Source organism: Oncorhynchus nerka, linkage group LG28, assembly GCF_034236695.1.
Source record: "Oncorhynchus nerka isolate Pitt River linkage group LG28, Oner_Uvic_2.0, whole genome shotgun sequence".
Lineage (NCBI taxonomy): Eukaryota > Metazoa > Chordata > Actinopteri > Salmoniformes > Salmonidae > Oncorhynchus > Oncorhynchus nerka.
Window position 1 is genome coordinate 68560906 of NC_088423.1, and position 12155 is coordinate 68573060.

The 12155-nt window shown below is 42.9% G+C and overlaps 1 protein-coding gene and 1 long non-coding RNA gene across 2 annotated transcripts; one reads left to right on the top strand and one right to left on the bottom strand.

Annotated features, from left to right (window-relative positions):
* The first annotated feature begins 482 nt into the window (after positions 1 to 482).
* Positions 483 to 7147, top strand: LOC115113601 (secretory carrier-associated membrane protein 5-like). The gene is made up of 7 exons (XM_065013048.1): positions 483 to 795; positions 1377 to 1432; positions 1582 to 1707; positions 3294 to 3450; positions 3715 to 3816; positions 4374 to 4491; positions 4687 to 7147. Exons 2-7 carry the CDS (start codon positions 1426 to 1428, stop codon positions 4876 to 4878), a joined length of 702 nt encoding a protein of 233 aa, XP_064869120.1. The 5' UTR covers positions 483 to 795; positions 1377 to 1425; the 3' UTR covers positions 4879 to 7147.
* A 2431-nt stretch (positions 7148 to 9578) lies between these two features.
* Positions 9579 to 11911, bottom strand: LOC115112808 (uncharacterized). Its single transcript, XR_003861032.1, has 2 exons — positions 11211 to 11911; positions 9579 to 10137 (listed from the first exon to the last, which is right to left on the bottom strand). It is a non-coding gene; the product is annotated as an uncharacterized LOC115112808 (long non-coding RNA).
* Positions 11912 to 12155: the final 244 nt, after the last annotated feature.

Consider the following 12155-nt stretch of genomic DNA (forward strand, 5'->3'; position numbering starts at 1 on the left):
GATGAGACTGTAACTCCAAGCAGTAAAGCTGTGCTGAACTGAACCCCCTGACTGACAAACCAGAAACCAACCAATATCAACACTGCCATCTGCTGGCTAACATCCCCTCCTGTTTTGTACATTATTGATGGAATACATTAATAAACAGTAAACAATGTTAACCCTGCCCATAAACCCCATGACCCCTATCAAACAGTATAAATGAGACCCCTGACAGACCGTAATTGCTGACCATCATTTCTGCATATGAATATCAAACATTAAGTGAAAGATCGTATGCCAATGACTAACCATAATACCTACTACTTGATCATTATTGATTAATAATCCCATATTTGATTAATTTCATAAACATTCATTTGGTGATCATTATGAGTAAAATGATCGAAGCGCACCAGTAACACCAGAGTAGGTCACTGATGACATGTCTTTCTCTGTTGACAGCGGGCTATTAACTTCAGCACCGTGGAGAGCAGCCGCCATGGAACAAGGGAGAGCCAGATAACGATTGGATAATAATGTTAAGACGCCGAAATCGCGAGTAGAGAGCAGTGTGCCTATTGGTCAGGACTGATGGGACAGCAGATTCACGGACAATGACAGGACAGCTACGGCATTGGAGATGCATTACTTCCACGACCTCGTATAAAAAAGTGAAATAACAGTGATTTATTCTACTTTATCTCTTCATTATCAAGCTTTGTCATTCCTCATATTCGATGTGGTGGAACTGACAGCATGCAGCCGAGGGACAGGACATTGTAAATAGCAACAGTGCGCTCAGGACAGGAGGAGGTAAGCAGATTAAGCAGTTTCCAATGGAAGTCCGTTGATCCCTATCAGGATAGCACTAACTTCAAAGATAGCGGGTTGACTTGAAGCGAGTACCGGTAGTATATCGGTCTATTCAGCGAATTCAAATCAAAACACCACGAATGTTAGCCTATGCAGACTGATTTAGTAAGTCTCCACTTTTACTCGCACACCGGAAGGATCCCAGTTCTTAAACCCTGAAGAGTCACCATTGAGCCGATGCCACCAACACGTCTCTCTGTGTGTGTGTGTGTGTGTGTGTGTGTGTGTGTGTGTGTGTCAGCAAATCTCTTCAGTCGAATGTGACAAGTGACAACGTTGAGATTATAGATCTTGAAAACACTGGATAAAAGCATAGCTACTGTATGTCACAAGTGGTGTCTCACATAAGCTGCACACTGACATAATTGATCCATCTCTTTCTGTCAGTAGTCTTTGTTCAATTATTGTGTTAGACCTACTAATGTAATGTGCAAATACATTTCACCAGTGAGTGCAAAAGCTGATTGGTACTGAGTTTTAGAATGACTGCATTTACAAAGCTACACTTTCTTTATTTGTAGGTTCAAGAGATTGAGGACCAAAACAATCTGAACAATAAAATCAACAGTCATGGCTGGTAAGGATTTGCAATGAAAGTCATTTACTTTATGGTTTGGCTCTCATCAACCAACCAATCATACAAACAATATTATCTAGCCTAACATGACACACCTGCAAATGCTACCAATGTATTATTGATTCATGAAATGATTGTCATTTCTCCAGCAGAGAATAACTTCCCTCCAATACCGGGGTTCATCCCCCTGCAGCCGTGTTTCTACCAGGACTTTGACGAGGAGATCCCTGAACAGCATCGCACCATGTGCAAGAGACTCTACCACCTGTGGATCTGCCCACTGCCCACTACCCACAGCCCACTAGCCACTGCCCACTACCCACAGCCCATACTAGAACAACTCTAGTCAGCCACTCTGTTTTAGAGTCCACATATTTAGGGGTTATGATCTCTTATTGCACTGTTATACTTCTTTCACACTACTGAGCTGAGCCAAGAGAGCCTAGCCAAGCTGCACTGCGCTGGCCTGATTACTCATCAACCATAGTTGCTGGAACTGTGCTGGAAAGGAACGTGTGAAAGGAAAATAAGTGTGCCAGGACAGTACGGTTCAGGAAGCCACAATAGTGTGAAACAAGTTTCCCCTCTGTGCAGAGTTTCTGTGTAGCCCTCTCTCCAGTGTAGCCTACTGTTCAGATTAGATCGTTGTGGTGAACACACGGGAGCTGACAGTTAACCTCTCCCATGCCACATGGGTTGTCTTCATCCACCACAGCTACAAAGAATGACGGAGGGTGTTCTGGTTTAACTAGATATGTGTATGTCGGTGGTGGTCAGTGCCGTTTAAGATGAGGGAAGAGCATTTTTTTTTATGAGCACGAGCATGGACTAAATAAATTATTTAGTGACGTGAATATATTTCGTATAATTTTATCTAAAAAGGATCACTTTTCCACTGTTTCACTATTTACATTTTCCTGAAATTCACTGAGTATCTGCCTTCACTAGTGTGTCTGTCATCCAGGCCCGTGGGATGATGCATATGCTGCTCCTTCTTCACATTTAATGACTTATCTTTTATTCTCTCTGCAGATCCCCCCCATTAAGTGATAAACATGTAAACAGGTTTTCTGTACCTCTGTGTTTGCACTTAAACACCAAATCCAGTGTTGATGGAATGTTGTGCTTGCTCTGCATGTTTGATGTTTCTATGAGTTTATGTGTCCATGATTTCAGTCATTCTAAAATTTAACCCCTTAAACTCACCTCATTGAATAGTCACCCTTGTCACATTAGATGTATTGGTCAAGAATAGACAGAATTGTACAGAAAACTCAAAGGTATTCTTTGCTCAACTTAACCAATTAAAATACTTCTAGCCTTCACTTTGTTTCTTTGCCTGAGATGAAAAAAAGACTAATCACTTAATGGGTCTATTATTATAGCTCTGGTTGGGTTTGTAAAAGACTAATCACTTAATGGGTCTATTATTATAGCTCTGGTTGGGTTTGTAAAAGACTAATCACTTAATGGGTCTATTATTATAGCTCTGGTTGGGTTTGTAGCTTGGATGAAGGGATATCTCTTCCCTTTGTGGACCAGTAATTGAAGCTGATTGGCTGCCTGTGGCAGTTCTGTGGAGCAGGCCGGAACTGTACCTCTAGCTCACGCAGTGCTTTAAATTACAACCCATTTGTTCTTAAGAACAGTAGGTTTGCTAGATTACTGAGACTTAGAGCAAAACAGAGAAGAGAAAGAAAATATGGACATCTGCAGAAAGGACACCCAAGGAACCGGAGTGGACAGAATGTGCACATTTATCTGAGAGCTGGTTCCCTGACTGGGGTTATACTGTATTAAACTTTGGCATTGTTCTACTGGTGTGTATAACAGTGTGTTCTCCTGGTGGTGTGTTTTATAGTGTATGCAATCACCCTGGCTGTGAATTTGGCGGGCTGCTTTGTTTGGATGCTGGGTGGAGGGGGTGTGACAAATTTTGGCATGGCCATCATATGGTTGATACTCTTCACCCCCTGCTCCTATGCATGCTGGTTCAGGCCCATCTACAAGGCCTTCAAGTAAGTGGATTTCATACACATCCATAAGGTATCCAACTACCACTAGATCTTTTTAAGCTATAACTAGGGCCCATAGTTTTTCTTGATCAGGTTATGTGGTCAGGAAAACCCCCCAATCTTACTATGACACCATTATGCTTGATCATAGTGATATACCGTCAGTCAAGGGAAATCAGTTACCGCCAAGAGAAATCTAACAAGTACCACACTGTATAATGTGCTGTGTGTCCGTGTATTTACAATTCCTTTTTGTCGTTCTCCGAGGACTGACAGCTCGTTCAACTTCATGGCGTTCTTCTTTGTGTTCATGGCCCAGGTGGGCATCAGTATTATCCAGTGCATAGGGATCCCAGGCTGGGGAAACTGGTAAACTGCTTACACATTTAAATCACCTTCAATAATAAGCCCATTATAAATGATTATACACATGTATAAATGCTTAGAAATGTTCCATAATGTATTATGAATGAAAGTTATTGTGTTACCGACAAATGTTTAGCCAAAAGATTTATGTCTTTAAAACAACAGCAGTATAACCTCCTACATTACCACATCCTGTCATATCATTAACAATGCAATAGATGACAGTCAGGAAATAGCCTCACTCAGGACATTTATGACTCCATTCTGTCATTCTGTTTGATTTTAAGGCTGTTAAGGGCTAAATGTCACCTGGCTTCACTTTGATTATCAGATATAATTGTAATGGCAGCTTCCATAAAGTGTATAAATGTCAACATTCAGAAATGGATGGTTTTATATGTGGGATATAAAACGTTTTTTTTAAGGCTGATCCATGATATTAGCCTGCTACATAAAGTGATCATGATCGCTGTCAATGTTTGGAAGGTCTTCCTAATTTTTGGTATACTCAGTGTACACGAGCAAAAGGTAACTGTCTTCTTATTCTCTACATCTCTCAGCGGCTGGCTGGCCACCATCTCTTTCTTCAGCTACAATCTTTGGATCGCCTTGCTGATGCTCATCCCCACCCTCTTTTTCACTGCCACGGCAACGCTGTCCTTCATCGCCCTCACCAAGGCAAGTCTGTACCATCTGTGTTCCGTCACAACCATGGGACACGTAGAGCATGAGGATGTGCTGATCTTTATGTCAGTCACTCATGCCCATTGTGCCGGCTGGTGCATAGAGCAGCAACAAAGGTCTCCATTGCTCTCTGTCATCTTTATGTGCAGCCTGACATTTTCCTGTCGTCCCACTGCTCCCTCTCTCCAGGTCCATAACTTCTACCGTGGCAGCGGGGGCAGCATAGGCAAGGCTCAGGAGGAGTGGACCACAGGGGCCTGGAAGAACCCCCACGTCCAGCAGGCAGCGCAGCAGGCAGCTATGGGAGCCGCCACGGGGGCCATGATGCCGGATCAGCAGTACTCCAGCAACACCCCACAGTACAATGACAACCAGATGTAGGGGATAAAGTGGAGGGAAGCATGTCAAAGCAGGAGCAGGAGTTTGGTATCTGTTTATCCCATCCCCCAAAAAGTGTGTCTTTATCACAACAGCTCTTTCTATAGGGCAGGGGTCTTCAACCTTTCTTGCCCAGGGACCCTCTCCCAGGCACACCGGCAACCCAGGGACCCTCTCCCAGGCACACCGGCAACCCAGGGACCCTCTCCCAGGCACACCGGCAACCCAGGGACCCTCTCCCAGGCACACCGGCAACCCAGGGACCCTCTCCCAGGCACACCGGCAACCCAGGGACCTTCTCCCAGGCACACCGGCAACCCAGGGACCCTCTCCCAGGCACACCGGCAACCCAGGGACCCTCTCCCAGGCACACCGGCAACCCAGGGACCCTCTCCCAGGCACACCGGCAACCCAGGGATCCCCATCATACGTTAGTGATTTTGTTTTCTTCTCACATGTCTTGTCTTAGCATCAAGTGAATGATAATGTCAAGGAGAAGTAATCAACATTTCAAAAATGAATAGGATTTGGTAGATTGTTTTTCATTATTGTAATTGGGGAAGGAAGTCTAACATAGCCTATTAGCTTGAAAGGTAACTCCAAATACACTAAGAGCTGCTGTTTAGCTGGTTACACAAAGGTTAGCCATATTTTTGTAAAAATGCATGTCTAAGCCAAGAAAGCTTACCAGCAGCCAGCGACACTTGACGCACTGGTAGCCGATGTCAGGTACTCCGGTGAGTGTAATTGGCTCCAATAAGTGTAATTTGCTTAATATTAGGAGTTAAGAAATAATGTTGATATTCTCCTCTTTTCTGCTGTAATCATTTATTCTATTGTTGCTAGCGACATACCCCTGCTATAGGGCACTACACTACACTTCCACACGATACCAGCTGACTCTGAACACCCATAACGTAAAGACATTTCATGTTCTCAGCATCTACACTGAACTACAGTATTCGGTTTCTACTGTGTGATGTCATATTTCTGCTTCCACTGCTTTGTTTTGGTGCGTCACATCAAAGACGTGTCCCTATCTTATGTCACTGTGTTAGCAGGGCCCTGTGGCCACATGCACACAGCACCAACTCTGCTCGTCAGAGCTCATTCTGATCACCCACTACCCTCTCCTCTATGATCTTCGGTTTTGGTTTTTGGTAGCCTCCTCCTGCTCATGACTTGTAAAGTCATGCTCATGATATAGTATCTCAATTATGTATTTGTTAGTTTTTTTCATAGTAAGTTACTGGACTCTAGGTTTTGCCGTGAATAAATGTAGCCACTGGCTGTAGGAAGAGAGCCATGTAAGACTGTGTTTGAGTGCAATACTATTCACTTTTACATTTACATTTTTTTTTTTTTTTTTTTTAATCTACTGATATTTCAAAGCGGATTAAAAACGGTTTATTACAGAATGTAGCACTGGGATAACTTTAATATTTTACCAGGAGTGTTTATGTACAGTAGGAGATGGCGTATTTGGTAATAAATATGTATTTTAAGAATGTATTACTTTGTATACTAGTGAATGCCAGCTGATTGAACAAAACGGACTCTCCTCTGAGCCATCAGGGTATTATTTTCAGGTAAAGCAGAGCTTTAAACACTGGGCACAAACTGTGAACCTTTGCCCTTCACGTCCATGTGTATGTTTTTGATAGCTTATTTAAAATGAACCCATAATCCTGTTTTTGATTTAATACTGAGGAGGTAGCGAGATTTGGAAGTCCACTTCCTTCGAGTTTAACCTGGACGTTGGTGTTGATGTCCCTGGGGCTCACTGTGTACGTTCATCGGGCTAGCTCAGAGGCTGTTTTAAAGAGTCTCAATGGAGAGATAACTGTGTGCTACCAGCTCCTAGGCATGAGCTGAAAGATTACAGGCCAGTCACATTTATCCACAGTCATGGAAATGGGACTTTCTTCTGAAAGTCTGAGAAGTAATGAATGAAGTAATGAATGAATTAATGAATGAAGTAATGAATGAAGTAATGAATGAAGTAATGAATGCGTACCAAAACACAGAACTCTTTTTAGGGGACTATTGTACAAAATGTCTTTAGAACAAGGCTCTCTAAGCCTGTTCCTGGAGAGCGCTACCGTCCTGTAGGTTTTCGCTCCAATCCTAATCTAGCACACCTGATTCTAATAATTAGCTGGTTGATCATCTGAATCAAGTAAATTGCAACTGGGGTTGGAAGGAAAACCTACAGGAGGGTATCTCCAGGATCAGGGTTGGAGAGCCCTGCTTTAGATAAACATGTAACATCTAATGTAAATGAATCAATGTGAGCTATAAATTAATTGCTAGGATTTCTCGTTGTGTTTTGTATTGAATCTCTACATGTCTTAGAGGGTGCTCTTTTTTAAAAACGTGTGTAGTTAACGTCTTGTCTAGGGTTGACAATGTTATACAGCAGCGTTGCATTGTATGTCTTGTTGTACGATTGTTTGACCACAGAGGGGCGCCGATGGTTCCTTTTATTTGTATGAGAGAAAATCCCTGATATCCAAGCTGCCTGCACTCAGACGTCTGTCTATCCATACGGTAGACTTTAGGTCTATAGCTCAGTCAGTATTCAGTCAACAGCTCAATGGTTCCTCCTGTTCCCAGGTAATAGCTACATGTGACCAGGAAGGAAGGGAAGAGATAGAGCCTTACATCTAAGTGGGCTCCAGTCAGCCGCAGCCTGGCTCATACTGCCCTCCTGCCACCTCTCTCTATCACAGGGGCAGATGGCTGAGCAGGCGGTCCCCGTGAACACATTACAGTGTGCTCTAAGCTGTAGGGGAAAGAGAGACATTTATGGCACGGTATGGTTGCCACTTTCTCTGGGGTAGTAGGGGTTTGAAAATGACCTAAATGGGCTCCTATTGAGGGAAGAAGAGAGAGAGAGCAGTAGAAAAACAGTGTTTCCCAGGTGTTCATTAGTTCATGTTCTAGCTAGATCACTAACCTGGCCTAATCTATATATACCAAGGCACCTTAACCCCTCAAGTAGCTGTATTCAACCTTATTACAGTATGCAAATTATTTTAGAGAAATCCCCCAAACCTATACTTCCTTTCTCTCCTACATCTAAAAGGAATTAGCTATGTACTCAGTACTATGTACTTTGGTGTAAGCTATGCAGATAACCCTTGACTATGGAAGGGTTGTGTTTCTAAGTACAGTTGTTTGGGCTTAGATTAGCCTGCGACTGATGTAAAGGTGTCTAGAGCACTGTTAGCTTAAACTGTGATATAATCAGTATTCAATAAGCTCCGTCTATGCAGTAATCAAGCAGAAGCATTGACCAAAGTTTTCCCCTGGTACACGTTCATGTGCAACCACCACAGCTCACACAGTACCAGCAGATGCTGTTGCTTCTTTGTCATGACCATGTCATTAAATGTGTGGGAGATCATTGAACCAGTGGGATATCCCCCTTATGCTTATGCTGATCATGTGAGATGGCGTGGTCATCTTGGAGAGACAACTAGACAGCACAGTTAGAAGAGGACTTTTATTCTAAAGTGTATTTGTTACGTACATTTAAAAATGTTGTCTTGTCGTTTTATGTTTTGATTTCCCTTACGGACATTGAACAAACTCTATTCCATTTTATGCCTTGAATATATACAGTGGGGTAAAAAAGTATTTAGTCAGACACCAATTGTGAAAGTTCTCCCACTTAAAAAGACGAGCGAGGCCTGTAATTTTCATCACAGGTACACTTCAACTATGACAGACAAAATGAGAAAAAAAATCCAGAAAATCACATTGTAGGATTTTTAATTAATTAATTTGCAAATTATGGTGGAAAATAAGTATTTGGTCAATAACAAAAGTTTATCTCAATACTTTGTTATATACCCTTTGTTGGCAATGACAGAGGTAAAATGTTTTCTGTAAGTCTTCACAAGGTTTTCACACACTGTTGCTGGTATTTTGGCCCATTCCTCCATGCAGATCTCCTCTAGAGCAGATACTTATTTTCCACCATAATTTGCAAATAAATTCATTAAAAATCCTACAATGTGATTTTCTGGATTTGTTTTCTCATTTTGTCTGTCATAGTTGGTGTACCTATTTTAAGTTGGAGAACTTGCACAATTGGTGGCTGACTAAATACTTTTTTGCCCCACTGTATATGTTGTCTGGTCTTTGTGTGTCTTGACTGTGTGTTGTTGGGAAGTGGAGTCATGGTGTGAGTGTTAGTTGGACTGTCTGTTAGTTGGACTGTCTGTTAGTTGGACTGCCTATTCGTTGGACTGTCTATTAGTTGGACTGTCTGTTAGTTGCTGTCACTGTATTAGCTCTCCAGTCACTTGCTGATTTTGGAACCAGGCAGTTAAATATGCGTTATGAAGGTGTTGTATAATTTCAGCCGGTAGTTTTGAAAGTAGCGCTCACGATCCAAAACTGGCCCCCGAAAATGGTGTGCTATTGTGTACAACGTCATCCATTTCATATGATATGTGACACCCCCTCCTGCAATCCGTATAATATGTTACATATCCCAGGGGAATCTGCAGTTGCTATTAATTTGTTGAATTAATGAATTATTGATATGTACCCATTGAATCTTGAAGAATATAACTTATAAATGCCTCATGACCTTATTAGTTCAACTATCGGTACGACCCAAAATATGAGCTTGTTTTACTCCAATGTTTGTTAAGAAAGTAAATGTAAACAAACAAGATATAGACGAAAGACATGGTGAAAATTATCATTTTTATATAATGGACGGTCAGTGTTAGCTCTGGTTAAATTTCTCCAGCCCCATCCCTCAGCTTTTTACTGAAACAGGGAGCAGGACATCACTTTGCTGTTGATTAAACTGGTGATTGCCGCTTTAAGATCCCATTCAAATCTCTAACTTCCTGTCTGGAAGTTATTCATGTCACTTGTTTACCCACCGTCTCTGTGCAGATCGTTAATCTGCGGTCACGAAAGCATCTCACAATGTATGGCACCTATTTGTTGCAATTGCCTTTTCTTCGTTTAAATCAAACATTGGCATTTCGTAATTAAAATGCGATGTTGAAATACTTTCCAAAACACAACAAATGAAACCAAGAAACATTTATTCTCTATCTAGTGAGAAAACCTAGTGTGAGCCTGTGCATCCAGAGACTGCCTATAGGTGGCAGTGTTGATCCAGTGTGAGTGAGGGGTGCGCTGTTAAACTGTTCAACCAGTTGTCCACTGGGGGCAGTATACGATCTGTGTTTTTCTCCTCTGCCAGTGTGTGATTTCCCCAGATACACAGCCCTGAACACAAACAGAAAGAAATCCCAGATAGTCAAGGTGATAAAAGCGATATGGCCAACATTTACTTGTCTGGCTAATAACTTTACTCTTGGTAAACTCAAATTTACTGAGCACAATTTCACCCTGGACATCCTCTGAGAAGGTGTCTCATCATAGATTAGATTCAAAAGCCCTTTAAATGGATTTATCTCTGGATGTCCCCTTGCTTTCCCGCTCTCCCTGTGTTGAGAGTGATAGAATCACTCAGAGGAGCTGGAGGAGAAATGACACAGTGATATAGGCACCCAGAGGACCCACTAGCAGTCACGGACCAGCCCTGTTATTGGTACAAACATTAAAAGCCATCTGTTGAATTGGGCCCACGTTTTATGAAAGAACAAGTCAGATAGATGCATTCTGGTTAATATGAAATAGCGATGGTTGGCAGCATTGGAGTTGCATCATTGATTCATAAACAACTAAGGTTGTATAGTGATAGTGCATATAATACTCAGCATGTTATAAGCATTTAGTAACATCAATAGTATTTAGACAGTTGCTATTTTTAACACATTGTTTTGGCTTTCATGATAGTGTAGTAGACGTGACTATACCAGGAACTCAGCTTAGCAACATCTCACCCAGGTCTTAGCGAAGATGTGAAAACTGCTCTCGGTGTTGAATTTACAACATAAAGTCAACAGCCATTCCTCAAAATCCGTCGACATTAACTTTTGACCTGGCTGTGTATCCCCCTCCAGCTTCAATATTTTGATTACAGTCACCATGGCAAACTGCTATAAATTCCCTCATACAGTAAACACATCTCTTCCCCATGATCAGTCAAGCTTACATGAGAGGAGAGGGCGGTGGAGGGCAGTGTGAAGAAGGAGGGGGGTCCACACAGAGGCCACAGTGTATGACCTGGAGCAGGCCGAACACAGAGGGGCTTTATGTGCTACCAGTCAGCAGAGAGACAGACAGAGAGTTCCCCTTCAGGCTGTTCTAAACACTCCCAGGGACCTGGGCTGAGGGATCACACCCTGGCTACTGCTAAACCATGCTCTTAGAGGTGTGTGTCTGCGGTCACTTACCTAAACCAAACCTGGACTCTCTGGGATCACTCAGGCGTGTGGTGAGTCACCTGGAACATCGTGGAGCTGAAGATCAGTTTAGGTGTGACCTGGTCTCAGTTGGCCTTGTAGACCAGGCCTCTTGGAAGGCCAGACTTTGGTTTCTCTCATTTAGTTGCTCATTAAGATAAATACATCAGCAGCTCAGCGGTTAACTAACAGAGTGATTAATGGCTAGTAGAAGGCACACAGAAGGCAGTATGGCAAACCCACAGGCATCCCCTGTTCTTATTTTCTTGAGTGTAACTTAACATGATGTGTTCCAGAGACACAGGCAAACACACACACACTCTCTCCAAGAGTAGCAGTGATCATGTGGTAAGAATTTCCAACCCAGCTCATCTTCTCACGCACATCACGAGATGGATCAGAGCAGCCAGCCAAGAACTAAGGAGGGGTCACCAAGCTGTCTGGAGTCAGGCCACGTTACTCTGCTACAGAAAAGACTGTTGCCGCCACCAGGATGTGAAATCACCCATCTGATGATGGGAGGCGTCCCATTGACACCCAGAGGAGACAGGGACAGTACAGGCTGTCGTGTAGAAAGAGTCCACTGAAATATGGTGCTGTCAGAGGATGGGAGACGCTGGGCAGAGTGGCTGCAGCCGAGGCGCCATCACTTCCTGTGGCTGACTTCATCAGCTTTCCCTGTGGAGCCCATTGGGAAGAATGACGTCTGCAGACATTCTGTATATACATACATACAGACAGATATATCCCTCACTAACAGGGGGAGTCCTACCTTGCCTTCTGAACATCCGGTCATTAGTTTCAATTGTCTGGGACCATAAACACGAATATCCCAAATTCAATTTCTTCCCCTTTCAAAGAAGGGGAGCCTTAATGAGAATGTATTGCCCTGTTATTGCAGCCGTGCAGTCGTTCGGACTCCCAGGGATACGAAGG

Bases quoted from the DNA above. Each gene is read 5' to 3' on its own strand.
- LOC115113601 (XM_065013048.1), top strand. The intron at 1,708-3,293 runs GCCCACTGCCCA...TGTGTTTTATAG, and splicing joins ACTCTACCACCTGTGGATCT to TGTATGCAATCACCCTGGCT. The intron at 4,492-4,686 runs GCAAGTCTGTAC...CCCTCTCTCCAG, and splicing joins CCTTCATCGCCCTCACCAAG to GTCCATAACTTCTACCGTGG.